This window comes from Schistocerca nitens, chromosome 1 (assembly GCF_023898315.1).
Source record: "Schistocerca nitens isolate TAMUIC-IGC-003100 chromosome 1, iqSchNite1.1, whole genome shotgun sequence".
NCBI classification, from domain to species: Eukaryota; Metazoa; Arthropoda; class Insecta; order Orthoptera; family Acrididae; genus Schistocerca; species Schistocerca nitens.
Genome location: NC_064614.1, coordinates 55,829,647 through 55,848,203, shown reverse-complemented (window position 1 = coordinate 55,848,203; position 18,557 = coordinate 55,829,647). Strand labels below are relative to the sequence as shown.

Below are 18,557 nucleotides of genomic sequence, written 5' to 3'. Positions count from 1 at the left end.
AGGAAGGATTGGTTGTTGGGGACTGCACCGAATGAAATTTGAGACTGTCAAAAGTCAATTGTTTTTGTTGTTACAACAAAGTTTAGGTAATACATGTTGTTTCTGGAATAATACTGGACTAAAGTAAATAGAAAACAATCATAGAGAAACCCTGGAAAAACATCAGTTTTGTCAGTGAAGCTCAATATACCACATAATGATATTTTCTACATGACTTGTCTGAATTTACAGCTAATATAAACTACAACAATCTGGGCCAGGTTTGTGCCTACCTTCTCCTTGAAGTTTGCGGAGTGTAGCGAGAAGTGGTCCCCAGTTAGGTGTTGCTTCTGCAGGTGGAGGTGGTGCACCGACAGCTAAAACTATTTCGCCACAATCATCATCTCCAGATCGTGGGCGGCCTATACTAGAAATCAGCGAGCGCAGGCTGCTCAGATTGTTGTGTGACACCTGTAGGTCTCTAAAAATAAAAGTGGTAAATACGTAAGAGCTTTCACAGACATGTACATACAAAATTGAAGATAGGAAGATAGAGAAATGTAAGTATCTTTCATGTATACCAAGATAAGCAGATTAGATTTCAACAGTGATCAAATGAAGAAATGAAAGTAAAAAAAAGGAAGGAAAATTGAGGCTTGATGTCATGTCAATGACGATGTCGTTAGAAATGGAGTTCAAGCTCAGATTACGAAACATTGGGGAAGAGGAAATCAGCTGTGCCCCTTCAAAGAAACCAACCTGGAATTTGCCTGACATTTAGAAAAAGCACAGAAAACCTAATTCTGTACTACTGGATGGCAACTTTAACTAGTACCTTCAGCAATGCAAGTCTAGTGTCTTGTTATTAAGTATGTCTCTCCATAGAGAGAGAGAGAGAGAGAGAGAGAGAAATGGGTTAATATCAGTTAGCATTAAATAAATCATGCTAATTTTCTTCTGGTACAGAATGTAATATCTTATTTACAATAAGATCATTGGTAAACTTAGCCCTAACTTCAAACAAACCCAACATCAACATTCATTTGAAGCATTTCTGATCATCATAGGAAGTAGACAAGCTAAAACAGGATAGTGAAATTGGAATTAAAACCACATGTAATCATTACAATTGAGACCTTCTCGGTGTGCTATCTCATCCACACTCTCCGAGTGTCCATGAGAGAAGTCCCATGTTTAAATCTATCAGCACATTTCCATGATCCCTCAGAGACAATTTCTTGTTGAATGAAAATTTCCTCTCTGTTTTAAACTTTGATGTAGAGAATCATCTAATCACTGCATGTAATTCTTATCTGTAAAGAGCCACTGTAGTCAAGCAGCACTTAGAAATGAAACAGTTGAGTACTGATAAATGCTAATTTGCAACACAACAAAATATCTGACCTGCTATTGTTATGTGTTTGCTTATCTTAAGCAAATCTCAAACAAGCAAGTTACAAATTTTTTGTCAGTTGTTTGTGTCTACACATACTCACATTAGTGTGCTGACATGCTTCTGCAAATACTTCAGGGCACGATGAGCATCATGGGAGATGAAATTTTGAAGCAGTGCCACAAATCTATTCAAAAGTGCAACCAAGTCTTTCATGTGACCATGGTACTGAAAAAATAAATAGATAAAATAAATTAGGTGCTTTCACAAATAATATTACTAACAAAGGTAAAAAAAACATGGCATAACTTCAAAATATGACCTAGAATTAATCATATTTAACTAATATAGATTAATTCTCATTTTCCAGCATGGAATAACAACAATATGGAAAGGCTAGACTACTATCCCTCACATACAGGCATTAAGCTGCAGAAAGGCAAAATGAAAACAATACTAGAAATATTTAACCTTTCGAACAAAATTTCCTTCGTTCTAACTTCTGCTCTTAAATGTTCACCTCCTGCTTCATTAGATGCTACGTTTTATTCTTTAGATCATAATAATACCGTAGTCATATTCTAAAGGATTTGTTCTGGTCAGTGCATAACACAAAAAATAGATACTGATCTCTGACCCTGAAATTTTTAGATGAATACACTTGTTCCACTGGTGAAAATTCTATGGATGAGTGACACTCTTTTTTCACAGTATCTCTCCCACATTTTCAGCATGCAGGTTTAACCAGTCCGTAATGTACATACTGCATTAAAGTGATGCTACTGCTCACCTGCTGCCTCATGATAGTGACATGAAGGCAACAGACAAAGCTGAATACTTAACAGCACTTAAATTTGTAAAATGTTCTTACAGAATTTCAAACGGTCATTACTCTTACATTTCCTATATTAATGTCCAGTTAAGGGTATAAAAAGATGTCAGAATGACGATATTGGTGGAAGTAAGGTTGTGAGGAAGGATTGTGAGGAAGGATTGCAAGTCATGATTTGGTAGCTCACTCATGGAGCAATTGCCCAGTTCAAGCTCCAGTCCAGCACTCAGTTTTAATCCATGAGGAATAACAGCAATAGAAATTCCTGGATGGAACAGACATAAAATAAATGAAAGGCAATAGCAGACTGCCATGTGACACTTATAGACATAACAGAAAACAGTATCCACACTGACTTTCATGCTCCTACCCTTTTTCTAGCAAAAATCACACGGACACTCAAAGAAAAAGAGCAGTAACGTAAAAGCTACTGTGAATACTTTTTCTGTAATGTGGGTCTATGCAACACATACTAGTTGATTATAGGTGACTGGTTTACCTTTAGCTTCTTTTACATATTAATCTGCCAGGAAGTTTCATATCAGCACATATTTCATTGCGGATTGAAAAATTCATTATGGAATTCATATATAGTTCATACATGTTCTGTAAGAGGTGCCACATCTGCAGCTGGGCCATACATTTGGATTAATACCAAACCTTAGCCCAACCCAACATGAACACCACCACATATAACATAGTTACAGTTAGGCTGGTAGTGTTGGGAGTCCAAGCACTAGCAGCATGAACTACTCCAATTTTTAAAAGGCTTCTATCACTTTAGAAATAGGGAGTACAGGGTCAAGAAAGTTAAAACTTCAAAGCCAATGCCTTAAAGTATTGTTTTATGTCAATTAACCTTTTTTTCCAAGAACAACATTTCATTAACCCATTTGCACTTGATTTTATGGAACAGTTGTCATAAGAATATAATTATGTTTATCCCTTTTTTTCTTACACACATAGTTATTTACGAAACTTATCCTTAGCTCTAGTCAATAAAACAATTAGATTTTAGCTTTGTTTTTCCATGTTTATGTACCTCCACATACTCTGATCTGTCCTGAAGTGTTGATAAGAGCTGGACATTTTTCTTATCACTTCAATAATAGTGTTCAATGATGTGAATGTTAGTTCCCCCATCCTCAGGCTCATGCCACTGGACATGGGTGACATATTTTCTTTTTCTGATTGGTCTTACAGTTATGACAGCATGAGTTCTCCTGCCTAACAGTTTTCTGAACAATTTGAAAGAGCTGTACAAGTTTCGAGGTAAATAGTTCTCCACTCCCCAAACAAAGTCTTGCACAACCTTTTCACTTGCTCGAGATTTAACAGCCATATCACCACTTTTACGCTCTTCACCAGTACATATTTTCAGATTGTAGCAATACTCAATCTCTGAAGAGCACAGTTTATGTATCTTTATGCCAAATCTGGCTCTGAAGCATTACACTGAACATATGAAAGTCTGTGTTTAACTTCACCAGGCTTTCATCAGTGTCAGAAATACATGCTCAGTCAAATTTGTTAAATGGTTTATCATGTTGTGTTTCTGGTGAATCAGTAACAAAGTGCAGAAACCAGGAGATAGCCTTGAATCTTCTTGGTGGCACTGCTTCAGCACACACCGGAGTCTCATTTTTCTTTTTGACCAGAAGTCTTGTACAAGAGGTTTTCATGTTTGCAGCATGAGGATACACAGAGAAAAGTGCATCTTCAGTGCATCAACCATAGAATGACTGCATCTATTTCACATGTCACAGTGCACATACTAGTTTTAAGATTATTAGCTGCATTGTCCCAGTCCAATGAATCGCTTATGGATGGTCTGCAGCATGCTTTGGTGTCGCATTGGCACATTTCTTGAGTCACGATGCTTTGTAGCATATTTCCAGTTTCTCTGACATCCAAATGCTACTGTTTTCATCATTCTACGATTTATAGCTTGCACTGTCATACTTTGCAGCACCATACTCTAAACATTAGAATCACTTTCTTCCAAATTCTCACAGCTTCTGCTTTGTATAGGTCAGGCATACTGTCATTTGTTGAGCTCACAAAACAAACTAAATGTATTTAAGCTCAAATTAATATCTCAGTTTCACAAACATACAATTAGTGCCATCTAATGATATGACTGCAGAACTATTACAGAAAGCAGATGAGCCACATGTTGCATCTACAGTGCTGTGAAGCTGTACACACCATTGCACCGCAATGCATGGCACTGCTATGGCGGCTGTACCTCTCATTGTATGCAAATGGATCAAGGGAAAATAGCAACACATTTATATCATGAAAATGCAAAAGGCAGGTGCAATTACCATTGTTAACATGGAAGGCTTGAAGGATCAAGAAAGGATTTTGTAACCCTGTGAAGACATTAACTCTGGGAACATAAAGCTAAGGTTACACTTTATAAGATCTTGTACGCAAGCTCAAATAATCAGGCAACAGAGTATGGCACTACTGTGTTCTTCTTTTCTTACAATAAATAACCGTTTCCAAAATTATACTACCCACTGAATAAAGTATAAAAAGATTCATAAATATAAAAGTACACCTTAAAGAGGGCGAAGTATGACATTAATATATCTTCCAGTCCACGGGCATGCTCAGGCTTGAAAAGGTGTGGTTGCAGAAGCTCAAGTAAACCTAAAACCTGAGTGAACAAGTTGAGATGATTTCGAGAACGGAAAACTGGAAACTCGAGATGGACACGTCCACACAGTGCAGCTGCAAGCATTGGCAATTGTCTGGAAAGAAAGAGAAAAACACATTAAAAATTAAGTTTTAATCAGCAATTAGATATTTCTGAGCCAACTGAAAGTCTTATTGTTTTATGCTCTGCCAATTATATCAGAGTACCAAACAAAGCAGGGATGTTTAATCTTGTCACATCTGAATAACACTGGATATATAAGGTGCAGCAGAAATAAGATGACTCCCATAGTTTGAAATGCAATAAAAGAAGTAATCAAGCAAGAAACATAAAAATGGGAGGGGAAATATCTAGCAGAATGTAGCCCCTGATTTATTCACCTGTCCTGCAGACAAAGGCACCACCACTGCTTTACATAAAAGGTGTCAGACTCAAAAACTGACATGGGCCAAATAAACAAGGTTTAAGCTTGAATGGGCTAAAAGAACTACCAATTCAGTTTTCAGAGAAACACATATTTATCTGGAAAAATATAACGCAAAGAACAAAACACCACCACCACCACCAACAACAACAACAACAACATGTATGTTTTCTTCCTGACATTTGATATCTCTGTTCTGTTACTACCTTTGCTACTTTGAAATAAAACTTATTCACAATAATTACTTTAAAAATTTTCGGTCTGACAGGAGATTACTTCCTTTCATAATTGAAAATAGCTGCTCACATCGGCAAGTACTTCTGTATACGGATACAGTTTCACGTGCAAATTTTTGAGTATTTTCAAACCTGGTAAATATTTATAAAATTCATATTTATAAAATCCAGGTACACAAACTTCACTAATTTTTTTTCCTTCAAATCTGAATTGCACTGCATCTCAATTCCCTACATCTGCATTTGATTAGGTATCAGTTCTATATCTATCATACTGATCAAAGAGAACAAAGAGCCTGACTGCAGAACCCTCTGAAGGGAGGCACCTATGAAACACCGCCGGCCAGAGTGGCCGTGCGCTTATAGGCGCTACAGTCTGGAGCCAGGCGACCGCTACGGTCGCAGGTTCGAATCCTGCCTCGGGCGTGGATGTGTGTGATGTCCTTAGGTTTAATTAGTTCTAAGTTCTAGGCGACTGATGACCTCAGAAGTTAAGTCGCATAGTGCTCAGGGCCATTTGAAACATCCAAATGAAATCTCCTATACTCTTTTGGTCTATCATGTGGTAGTTCGGTATCAAACTATCCGCTGTTAGTTGGGTTTCGTGCACCTGCGCATAAGGTGATACGACATTTATGTACTATTATATTGAAAGGACAGGCTGCACAAAGGCTGCATTAAGGGCCACAGGCTTCCCTGCGAACTACACGTTTGACATCTTTGTTCTGCATGCTCCCCAAAATCCATAAACCCAACAATCCTGGAACCCCCAATGTAGCTGCTTACTGTGCTCCCACTGAAAGAATCTCTGCTCTTGTCAACCAAGCCCTCCAACCAACTACCTATAGCCTAGCCTCATATCAAAGACAGTCACTTCCTTTGCTGACACTACTATCCCCATCCCATTACAACTGGAATCCCTTCTGGTTACTGTTGACTCCACCTCCCACACATCAACATCCCTCATGCTCATGGTCTTTCTTTTATCGAACAGTAGTTCTCCCAACATCCTTCTGACTCCAAACCCACCACCTTATTCCTTATACACCTAACCCATGACATCCTCATTAAGATATCTTCATGAGCTGGAACCAGGGCCATGACATCCTATACTCATTTCTCCACAAACTCAACACTTTCTCTGCCAACCAATTCACGTGATCCTCCTCAGTCCAACGTGTCACCCTTCTGAATTTTGACCTCCACCTCTGATGGTTCCATTCAACCTCTGTCCATATCAAGTCCACAAACAATATCTGCATTTTGACAGCTGTCACCCACTTTTCAAAAAAAAACTCCCAATTAGCCTAGCCACCTGTGCATAGCATACCTGCAGTGATGAGAATTTCCTTGCCCAGTATGCCAAAGGTCTCTCAAAAGCCTTCATACAGGCACTACACCAAACCTAGTCTGCAAACAGATTTCCTGCATCATATCCTCAGAGACTCCTAATCATCCCACCACCACCACCACCACCACCACCAAGAATCATCACCCAATATCACTCCAAACTAGAGTAGCTGAACTGTGCCATTCTCCAGGGCTCTGGCTGTCATCATGTCCAGAAACAAGGGATATCCTACTCACAACTCTTACCATCCCTCCCTAAAGTGTTACTCCTCCAGCCACCCTCTACCTATACAATGTCCTGGACCAGCTCCCTTGCCACAAGGGTTATAACCTGCAGAAGACCCCGGTCAATAAGGCCTGCCCGATACTCCCATCCAGTACATCCCATTCCAGCCATGTCACTGATTTATCCTCTCCTATCCCACCAGAGGCAGAGCCACTAGTGCACCTGTGAAAGCAACTGTGTCATATACTAGCTCTGCTGCAATTTCTGCACAGTACTTTTTTTTAATAAGACCTCCAATAAGCTGTCTACCAGAATGAACAGTCATTGTCAGACTGTGGCCACAAACAGAGTCGACCACACAGTGGCTGAACACACTGTTATGCACAACATGCTCAAGTTCAATGGCTGCCCCACAACCCATGCCATCTGCATCCTTCCCTCCAGCACTTTTTTTCACAATCTGTGCCATCTGGATCCTTCTCTCTAGCACCAGTTTTTCTTAACTACACAGATGGGAGTTATCCTTGCAACGCATTATTCACTCACACCATCTGTCCAACAGTCTGCCCTTCCTCTGTCCTCTCACCCCCTCCCAATCCACACCTCTATCATCAGTGCGCACTGCTTGAACTCACTGCCTCCAGTGCCTGTGTGTCACATTCCTAGCCTGTGCATTTTCTGCCTTCCTCCAAGCCACCAGCGGCCCTCCCCTCCCACTGTGTCCCTCTCATTGAGTGTGTGTGTGTATGTGTGTGTGAAGGGAGGAGCTGTATCTTTCCTTTTTTTCATCCTATTTTGTATGTATGAACTGTTTGTGAAATAACTCTGTAAATTATGCACGGTGCTTTTACTTTAAATTTCACATTTATGTGAGTGTATCGACTCCTAAAACCTCATATGTAATCGCTGGACTAATTTTGTTCATGTGATATTTTTGTACTTCGGAAGTTTTGTTATCTTTTCAGAGTTTTGTCTGTCACCATCTCACTCTTGTAAGATGCTATTCTGCTATTCTCATTGTAAAGATTACAATGTAAATAATGGTCAGGTTTTCTTGATATAATAAGAAGTTAAAGTTATTCTTTCTTTTATTTCTAGTAAAAACCATGTCACTTTTGTGTAATTTTCAATTTGTACTAAGTGTTTTCAGAGGATTACAGCTGGAGCAGAGGTGTCAACAACACGCTGTTACTGGATATTAATAACAGAACACTTTCCATGTTCAGTCATTACTTTTCGTTGCTTCTTACATTATACCTCCCTGAGACACCTGGACTGGTAATTTATTTGTATCTTGCAGGATTTTCACACAAGCTATGCAAAGAATGATTTGGTAATTTGTTTATCAACAATGACATAATTGTGCGGCCTACACCAGTTGGATGCAGGCCCCATGAACATTTAAAAGTTTTTGATAGTGGTTAATTTCCCTTATATATCACAGTCTACGCTTCATGCTGAACTCGGTACAAAGCACTGGCTGTATTACCTCACTGAGCCATATGTACTGCGGATGACAGAACATGCAACCACCATCCAGTGACACTTACCCTTTTTTAAAATTAGTATTAAATCACTGAAATTACTGTTTTTGAATCTATTTAAGGGTAGTAACTTGACAGTGCCCATTAAAGGATTCAAATCGAAGCTACCAAATTTTCATTCATTTTTGTGGTACTATTGGCATATCAAAGCTTCTACTATTCGGTGAGTGATCTGCTTTACTCCTAAAGTATTTACACAAAATGGAAAATCACATCTTCTTCTTCTTCTTCTTCTTCTTCTTCACCTTTTCCTACTTCTTGATGGGGTAAGCATTGTTATATAGTTGTGAAAAATGTTGGTGGTAGTTGGTGGCCAGACGTCCCCTTCCTGGTACCACCACTGCACTCCGCCTGGCACAGAATTAGTGGACTCCATCTGTTTGCATCTAGATTAAATCTTATGTTCGAGTGTGAGAATGTTTTTGAAATGTTTGCATAAGGAGTATTTTAGGTGGGACATAGTATCTGCCCAGTATTTACCGAAGTGGATGTGAGAAACCGCCTAAAAATAACATCAGGGCTGGCTGGCTCACCAGTTCTCATTATTAATCCATAAGGCAGTTCCGATCTTGGACAGACTCACTTCCCCGTATTCTGGAAGTGGTGAAATGTGCTTGGCTATCCAGGTAGGTATTTCAGAAAATCAAATAGAATGCAATTATTTTGTGATTTCGTTTAAAAGTAACATTATCCCAAAACATTAACTATTATTGATCAACACCTCTAGTTTAATCTCTCTGTGTGGCGACTTCATTTGGCACATTCGTGTTGCTTTTTTCCATGGGATAATATAAACACCAAAGTCCATGTGCTGCCTAACGAAAGTGATGTCACATGCCAACGCCACCATCTGACTGTGGAAAAGGGCAGAGGGAGGGGGGCAGGGGGAGTGCTCACTTCACAGAAAACATAATTAAAATATTTTCAAAAACAGAAGACTCATTGTGCAATTTTACTGTTACAATAATTGCAGTTATGGACACAAAAAGATGTTATTCCCTTATTTATATAATAGAGGGAAACATTCCACGTGGGAAAAATATATCTAAAAACAAAGATGATGTGACTTACCGAACGAATGTCTGCTTGTGTGTGTGTGTGTGTGTGTGTGTGTGTGTGTGTGTGTGTGTGTGTGTGTCCTTTTTTCCCCCTAAGGTAAGTCTTTCCGCTCCCAGGATTGGAATGACTCCTTACCCTCTCCCTTAAAACCCACATCCTTTCATCTTTCCCTCTCCTTCCCTCTTTCCTGATGAAGCAACAGTTTGTTGCGAAAGCTTGAATTTTGTGTGTATGTTTGTGTGTGTATCGACCTGCCAGCACTTTTGTTCGGTAAGTCACATCATCTTTGTTTTTAGATATATTATTCCCTTATTTGTAACACACACTTTGGCATTGTCTTTTCTCAGATAGTCGGCACAAAAACAGTTTCCTTTTTGAGTTTGGTATAGTGCTGATGACAAGATCATGACAGACTATGAAGCACAGTTTTGTGTTTGCCAGGTGTGGAGGAAATAAGCCACGAAAACTGTTTGCACAGATACCATCTTACAGTAATCACTGGGGACTGAAGAATGATATGGAAAACTGAAATTTGATCACACGGACTCTGATTTGTGCTGAATTAGAATGATTACTCCATGTAAAATGCGAGGCCCAGCCCAAATAATTTAGGGTCCAAGAAAAGAGCATTGTGCATGCCCAATTTCAGAAGTGCCAGTGTTCACAACTCTAGTGGTCTGTGGAGCTTCAGCTTGGTGTTTACATTGTTGAGAATGAAGGTTGAAGCAGAATATTAGTGTAAAGAAAAAAAGACAGGTCAGGATAAAATAAAAATAGGATAAGAAGAATCCTGCTTCTAGGTAGCAGTCAAGGGAGGGCCATAGACCAGCAACTTCAGGAGAAAATAGGTGCAAGGTAACAGGTCACAAGTTTTGTGAACCAAGTGCTAGCCTTAGCCAGGTGACAGAAAACACTTGGGTCAGCTACACAGGGACTTTGAGAAGGAAGATCATGTAATTATAGTTGGAGGAGTAGGAAACAGCCTGGCTATGAATCCAAGATACAGTATTAAGAGTTACCTGGATAAAATAGGAGCAGAAACTGGCCACACAAATGTGGGGTTTGTTGGGGTCTGTCAGCACCATGATCAGGCCTGAGTAAACACTGCCGTAAGGCTTGTTAACAGTGAGCTGATCAGGATGCTCCAAACACTGGCAAAATCTCACATAAGTGTTGTTCCAGTTGACGCTATTGGTAGGTGGGGATACACTATACATGATCTGCACCTAAATAGGAAGGGGGAAGCTAAATTAGCTTCTCTATTAGAAGATACTGCAAGAGGGAGGCCACAGTCACACAAGGGATGATCCCTGCGGTTACTGGGACCATGTAGACAGTTTTTTAGGTTAAAGCCAAAGTCCGGACAGACAACAATCAAGAAAAATAGAACAAAAAAAACTTCACGCACAGAAAATGGGATAAAGCTAAGGGTAGTATCAATTCACTTCATCAAAATATCAGGGGAATAAAAAATAAAGTATACGAGCTGATAGTGTGTTTAGACATTCTCAAAAGTAAGAATGAGATTCATGTACTTTGTCTCAACACCATGTAACTGTGGGGATGGAAAGTGTTTGAAGTTTGTGCCTGTGAACTACAGCTAGATAATGTATTGTTGATATTAACAACAGTGTACATGTCCCCATTAGGAGATTTGGAGTTATTCATAAAAAAGTTTGACTCCCTGTTATGCTGTCTGTCAGACAAAAAGAAGAAGTTACATAAACTAATCTGTAGTGATTTCAATGTATAGGAAAAGTGACCTACAAGCATTATGACATATAACTTAGGATCAGTGATCAACTTCCTTAGCCGTCTAGCTCAAGGCAGTAGCACTCTAATACATAAAGTATTTGTGCACCAAGAGGATGTAAAACTAAGACATGCTTTTCCTGTGATACTTGGATTATCCGACCATGATGCACAATTGATTAACTTACAAAACCTGGCAGGGTGTACAGTGCAGAAACCATTACGTAAAGGTGTAAGGTTGCTCAATCTGGTATCTGTAGAGCACTTCATAGAAAGTTTAAGAAATGTTAATTGGGGAGATGTATACAATGATCCAAATGCTAATGATAAATGCAACATATTTCTTGATAAATTTATATCCCTTTTTTAACATTGTTGCCCAAAAAAATTACTAAGTGTAACACCAAACAGTTTTCAAAGATACCTTGGACTACTACGGGTATTAAAGTGTCTTCAGAAAAAAAGAAAACTTTGTCAGGCAGCAAGAATTAGTAAAGACCCATAAGTAATTCTAAACTATAAAAATTGTTGTAACATACTGGGAAAAGTTGTCAAAAATCACGAAATATACATGTCAGAGATGAAATTAACAACTCGGGCAATAAAATCAAATCAATATGGAATGTTGTTAGAAGGGAGACATGAAAAGTAACCACACTGGGGTAGGTAATTACTGCCCAGCATCAAAAGTAACAAAAGAAAAATTTGAAGTAGGAATTAAAATCCATGGAGAAGAAATAAAAACTTTAAGGTTTGCCAATGACATTGTAATTCTGTCGGAGACAGCAAAGGACCTGGAAGAGGAGTTGAACGGAATGGACAGTGTCTTGAAAGGAGGATACAAGATGATCAACAACAAAAGCAAAACGAGGATAATGAAAAGTAGCCAAATTAAATCACATGATGCTGAGGAAATCAGAATAGGAAACAAGTCACTTAAAGTAGTAAATGAGGTTTGCTATTTGGGAAGCAAAATAACTGCTGATGGCCGAAGTAGAGAGGATACAAAATGTAGACTAGCAATGCTCATTGTCTCTCATCTGGGAGCTAAAGAGAGCTTCAAATTTCCTGGGCTCATTGAGAACTGCTCTAAGAAGATTAAAGGACCATAGAATCAGGTCCCATCATGTTCTTATCAAAGAACCGTTGTCTGATGAACAAGCCGTGGATAATCTAGCATGTGCGAGTCCTGGGAAAATGTCAATTGGAGGAAAGTCATCTTCTCCGATGAGCATACAATTGAGTCTAAGAGCATAGGTCCTGCTGTTGTTTACTGCACAGAAGGGCAACAACATTATGTACGCTTTGTGGCCACACATGCTAGAAGCGGATGTGAAGTGTGAAATTTTGGGCTGGATGTCTTACATGGGTGCAGAAACTTTAGGAAGTATCCAAGGCAAATTCAATTCAACTCTCTATGAACATTTCCTTGAAAATGTGGTCATCCCTGGAGCTCAACTTTGGTACACCGAAGCACATCTCATTTGCTGACATGATAATCATCCATGAAACACTAGCACTAGGATTCAGAGCTGGTTTCAATGAAGGGAGAATATTATTCAATGCCTTCTGTGGTCTCCAAAGTTGCCTGATTTCAATCCCACAGAGTATGTAAGGACTCAACTTAAGAAGACTATGAGACAATTGACCAGACCCCCCTCTAGAAACTGTGAGTGCCCTATGGGATTTGGTTCATTCTTAACAGGAGAGAACTGCCATCGAAGAGCATTTTTTCCATAAACTTATCAATTCTATGACTAGAAGGATCCATGCTGTTCTTGATACCAACGGCATTTGGACAAAATACTAAATCTATACATAGACTTCTCTTCCTTTTCAAACTATGGAAACTCCAGGTAGGAATATCAATTTAGGAAAAGACAGACTGCTACTTAATTGTGCCTGTCTGGAACTTAGCGTGTCTACTTTTCAGTAAGTAGCAATCTGTCTTTTCCTACATTGTTGCAACTCTTGATTTTATTTCATTTTTCTGTAAAAGGTCTTCATAGTTATTAGTCTAACAATATTCATTTCAAATTACAAATCTTCTTGCTATTATATTATTTATGTTTTTATGGGAGACCAGATGAATATCGCCTTACAAGGATGATTATTTCATTGTTATGGGAGGTCAGATAAATAACTACCTCTGTCAGCACATATTAGTCACGCTGTACAATTGGTGCAATGGACAGAGTTTTGGGTTAGCATGCAGGAGGTCAAGAGTTCGATCCTGTGTTGGGACGCACTATTTTTATTTGCTAATTTCATTCTGACATTTCATACTGTAATATACACCATCACTTAGGTCGCATGTATCCTAAATTTACATTTTGTAATGCTGAACATAACAAATGCATGATCAGACAATAAGAAACAGACAGTTGAAACAAAAGACCTGTCATAGGATAGAATAACTACAAAAACAATATCAATTTCTAGATCCTAAAGAGGACAGCTCAGTACAATAACACAACATCTACTTGCCGTTTACACTACGTGTAATATGAGCGCACTCAGATGTCACACATTAGCGACCAGTGGCAATAATAATGTCCATATTAATGACCGCATGAATACATTGGCCTCGGAACAGCAGATGCTCGAAGTGACCTCCCTGCACGTCCAAACATTGTGCAACACAATGGATCGTACAGCTCTGGACCCCTTGCAGCAAAGCTGTGTCCACAGTAACGAGAGCAGCATGAATACAGGCCACCAATTCTTCCACATTTGTCGGTGCAATAGAGCACACATGCTCCTTCAGGTGTACCCACTAGAAGAAATCCAGGGGATTTAGGTCAGGTGAAGGCGGTGGCCATACATCTGGACCTCCACATCCAAGCCATTTCCCTGGAAATTTTCTGTCCAGATACTGTCGCACATTAATTCCAGAGTGCACCATCTTGTTGGAACCATATCCTCTGTCGAACATGTAATGGAACATCTTCCAGTGCTTCCCTGGAAATTTTCTGTCCAAATACTGCCACACATTAATTCCAGAGTGTGGAGGTGCACCATCATGTTGGGACATCTTTCAGCACATCAGGCAGATAGTTTGACAGGAATGCACGATACCTTTGTGCCGTCAATCGGTCAATCAACATGTAGGGGCCTAGACACCTGTCACCCGATATTCCGCCCCACACATTGATACAAAAGCAAACTTCATATCCACAGTTGCAGGTGATATGTGGGTTAACCTCACACCAGTGGTGAGCACTGTGCATACTGAAGACATCATCGTAAATGAATGTTGTTTCATCCGATCATATTACGTTGTTCACGAAGTCATCATTGGCTTTCTGTTGTTGTTGGAACCATTCACAGAATTGCATCTGCTGATGGCGATCTGCAGGATGCAGGTATTGAGTGAAAGCATAATGATAGGGATGCAGCCCATGCTCGTGCAGCACACACAGTATAAACATGCCATCAATCCTGCACACTGTTCCACCTCTGACAGATATTCTTCTGCACGATTCATCCCGACACCGCTAATTGTGAAATGTCCGGTTTCCCTAACGGTAATAGATGTGATGTTTCCAGAATCCCATCTATATAATAATAATAATAATAATAATAATGCACCCAGATATGCACTAAACAGCGTGTGGTTACCAGACTCAGAGTTGAAAGGCATAAGTAGTGGGATCATGGTGATAACACATACAAATAGTAACCGAGTTTGGACATTATTCACAAAGCACATTGCTAGTCCTACTTGTAACATAAGGCCCTAACGAAATGTAATGGACCTAAATGAGGCAAGAATAGTTGGTATAAATCTATAGGACCATTGGAAGAGGGTACAAAGAAAACAGATTTTGCATCTAGTAGATGAAGTGGTGTGAATAAATTCACGCCCACAATGTGGAAAGGGCTTCTTTCAAAGCTGACCAATCTTCTGTTTCTACGATTTTAGTATGTAACGGCAAATGTTTTCTTACAGAGAAAAACAAGAAGATGCTAATAATACCGCAAAGTTCTTTGCCAACTGTTTCATTTAATAAAAATATTTTCTATTATATCTCCTTAGGTGTACTTTGTGTACCTGCATTTTTTACAGTTGTTCCTTGATTTCATATCTATTGACATCCAGCATACACCACAATTTGTACAAACCTGAGGACTAAGACAGGGTGCACAGACGCCATCTTACGAGCAGAGAGCTCATATTCCTGGGAACGCCGCGCCCAGTCTTTGCCTTGATGGGAAGCTGTCAGAGCAGTCAATACTGTGTGCGACATTGAATCTAGAGTGCTGCTAGTCCAGTCTGAAAATAAACATCATGTTTGAAAAAGCATGATCATGAATTCTATGAAACACACGTCAATGAAATAGACACAAATTGTAAATGTTGCCATGAAACTGGGAACTCTGAAGACTACAGGATATTGCAGAGGTAAAAAGGTCACTGTATTATAGTTACGTACAAGTAAGAAGGCGGCTGTGTTATGCATTCTGCACAAAGTGGGATGGAGAATAGTTTGTGGCATCATAAATGTGCCCTTTATCTCTGTCCCACGCTTCATGCTCCAGCTGTTTCCCACCCTTGCAACTGGCAATGTCCCTGTCTCCTCTAGACACATTTATATGCAGGTAAAACTCTCACTGTTGCTTTTTGGCATAATCCTCGTTGTATTTGCTTTATGCTACCCATGTTGAAAACTACAGTGACTAAGTACTCTCATCATACCTGGACTAATACAACAATCAACAATAATGTTCAATGAACGCCCCGAAGTGCACACTGTATACCAATACGCAGAACGATGCTACTGGCTGTATTGTCATAGTGTACAATACTTTTTGCTAATGCATATCCCTCTACCATTCACCTTCTTACGTGTGCACCACTACAGAGCATGGAATCATAATTTTACTAATCATTGTTTACCAGGAGTCAAGACACCTGTATAACTTCTTTCAGTTCTTATGATCGGTTTAGAAATTAAATTTTTAAAACAGAATTAGCTATTAAACTTAGATTTATTTCTTTGGTTCTGTACTTACATCTATGCATTGCAACAGATTTAAAAAAAGAAGAGACTATATCCCAATGGATGTTAATTTTATTACTAACTGTGAACCATGCTTTTTTTCCATTCAAAAAATTATTCAAATATCAAGTGTTAAATATTTTAACATTATTATGAGCTGCAACTTTCAGTGTGACAGAATGGTGAATGATCTCTTATACTAAGTACTTCACAATGTACATGTAAGTTTAAATGGCACTAGGCTTCAATACATCAAAACAAACCTAGCCTCGATCCACTACATCCTGCGGCATGCATTTCTTCAAATGGTTATTCAAGCCTTACACATTTCAGTCATCACCTGAGTGAGCCAACAAACTGCTAAATCACTTTTGTCACTACACTTGCAACCATAGACTACACAAGGGCCAAAGATGTTCTTCAGCAGCAAAGAACTTGATATGACCTGAATCTTTGGATAGACACTCGATCCAGGCTGCGATATCAATACATCAATAAGCACTGCACTGTACCAACATCTTTGCAAGTTGATCAAAGAAAGGGTTTAAGGAACTTATCTAGCTTCAATTTGTAGGCTCACTTAGAAGATGGCTAAAAAGTATTTGGCTGAAACAGCAGTTTAAGAAATGTAGTTTCTACAGCTGTATGTCCAAAATTTAATGTCTCAGCCAATGTACCATAAAAATGCACAAATCTAGATCTGAATAATGAACTTTAAAGCAGAATGCATTAACCTAAACAATAACATTTCACACCCAAAGCAATCTGAACACCAGTTTCCTGCCAATTTATAGTATACGTGCAAAGAACTGACAAATATTAAGCAAGCGTGAAACACAATTCATGCAGAAAACAGCTCCAATGGAATTTACAGAGAAAGGAATAGCTGACTCGGAATGGAGCAGTGAAAATGTCGCACAGGACATATTTCAGAGCATCTCAGAACTGACGATAAATCATGACGCAGCTGCAGCGTGCCATTAAAACTTTGCAATCAGTTGAGCACAACTATAGACGGGGGATTTCCCCTGCTATAGATAAATGTTTGGTTACATCCTGATATCAAGAAATCCAGAAAAAAATGTTTTGTAACTAATATACTGGTAGAAAGAAATGCTTACCCACTCATTAGAGAGGACAATGGAATTTAGTCTAAAAAACATACATATGTGAATGTATGGTTTCGCAACAATATGTGCTGGTAAAATTTTCTTGGGCTTCCAGCTGCATCCAGTTGTTTAAAATCCTGAGCTTTCGGCCAAGTGTTCCTCAGCCATTGTCAAGTGGGGACTGTTTTTTGTGACTGAAAATTCGCATCAGCCAACCAGTAGTGTTCACCGTAAACAGGCTTCTATTCTTTTAGCATAGGTACAGTTATGCTTCACCACATATTAAAGTGGTCAACTAAATATTACGCTAGCAGTTGCAGACAAACAGCAGCTACCAGCTACATAATATTACTGTGAAAGTAGCAAGACTTTCTTGCTACTTTCACGATGTTAAATTTAACTTCTGTAAGCACGAATAGCATCTGGAAAAATAAAAGTCTGTGGCACTTGTCCCATGAATCATCTTCTGGTCTGACTACAGATAGAATAGAGCCTTCTGTCTGCCACAGCACTGGATGTTTGGGTGGGAGAAGGAAGGGACAAGCCCATTACCCTTGTTGCCTTTCACACCCAGGAAAGAGCCGTGATTCTTAATCTGACAGCAAGCTGAGTGTATGTAGGGCCACCTTGGAGGGACTGGAACAAGGAAAAGTCCTTGCTCCTAACAGGACCTCTAGGACCAGAGTCGAGCACTCTACCTGCATAGAGAATAAATTTCTAACAACTGCTGTTCATGGAGTTAATATAACTGAGGAAACAGCAGCTTTTTTCCCCTCAAGTACCAACTTCCACCCTAATTTCCTAGGTTACATTTAACTGGCACTATCACAAATAATATTAAGCAGTACACTGTTAATTTATTGTCAATACAATGTATAGATTAAGTTCCCACAATTTGCTTTTTTTGTGTTAATGCAGACCTTGCTTCATTCCACATCCCTGAAAGTTCTTCTTCATGATGGGCTCTATGCACCATAACAAATCC

The 18,557-nt window shown here is 39.2% G+C and overlaps 1 protein-coding gene across 3 annotated transcripts in view; it reads right to left on the bottom strand.

Annotated features, from left to right (window-relative positions):
- LOC126241230 (integrator complex subunit 1) overlaps positions 1–18,557 on the bottom strand; it is a 304,834-nt gene that overhangs the window by 19,089 nt on the left and 267,188 nt on the right. For all 3 annotated transcript variants that reach the window (XM_049947990.1, XM_049947989.1, XM_049947991.1), the window contains exons 32-35: positions 15,586–15,736; positions 4,771–4,963; positions 1,476–1,600; positions 273–460 (exon numbers count right to left, since the gene is read on the bottom strand). In XM_049947990.1, the coding sequence (XP_049803947.1) occupies positions 273–460; positions 1,476–1,600; positions 4,771–4,963; positions 15,586–15,736 (657 nt within the window). The remainder of the gene's footprint in view (positions 1–272; positions 461–1,475; positions 1,601–4,770; positions 4,964–15,585; positions 15,737–18,557) is intronic.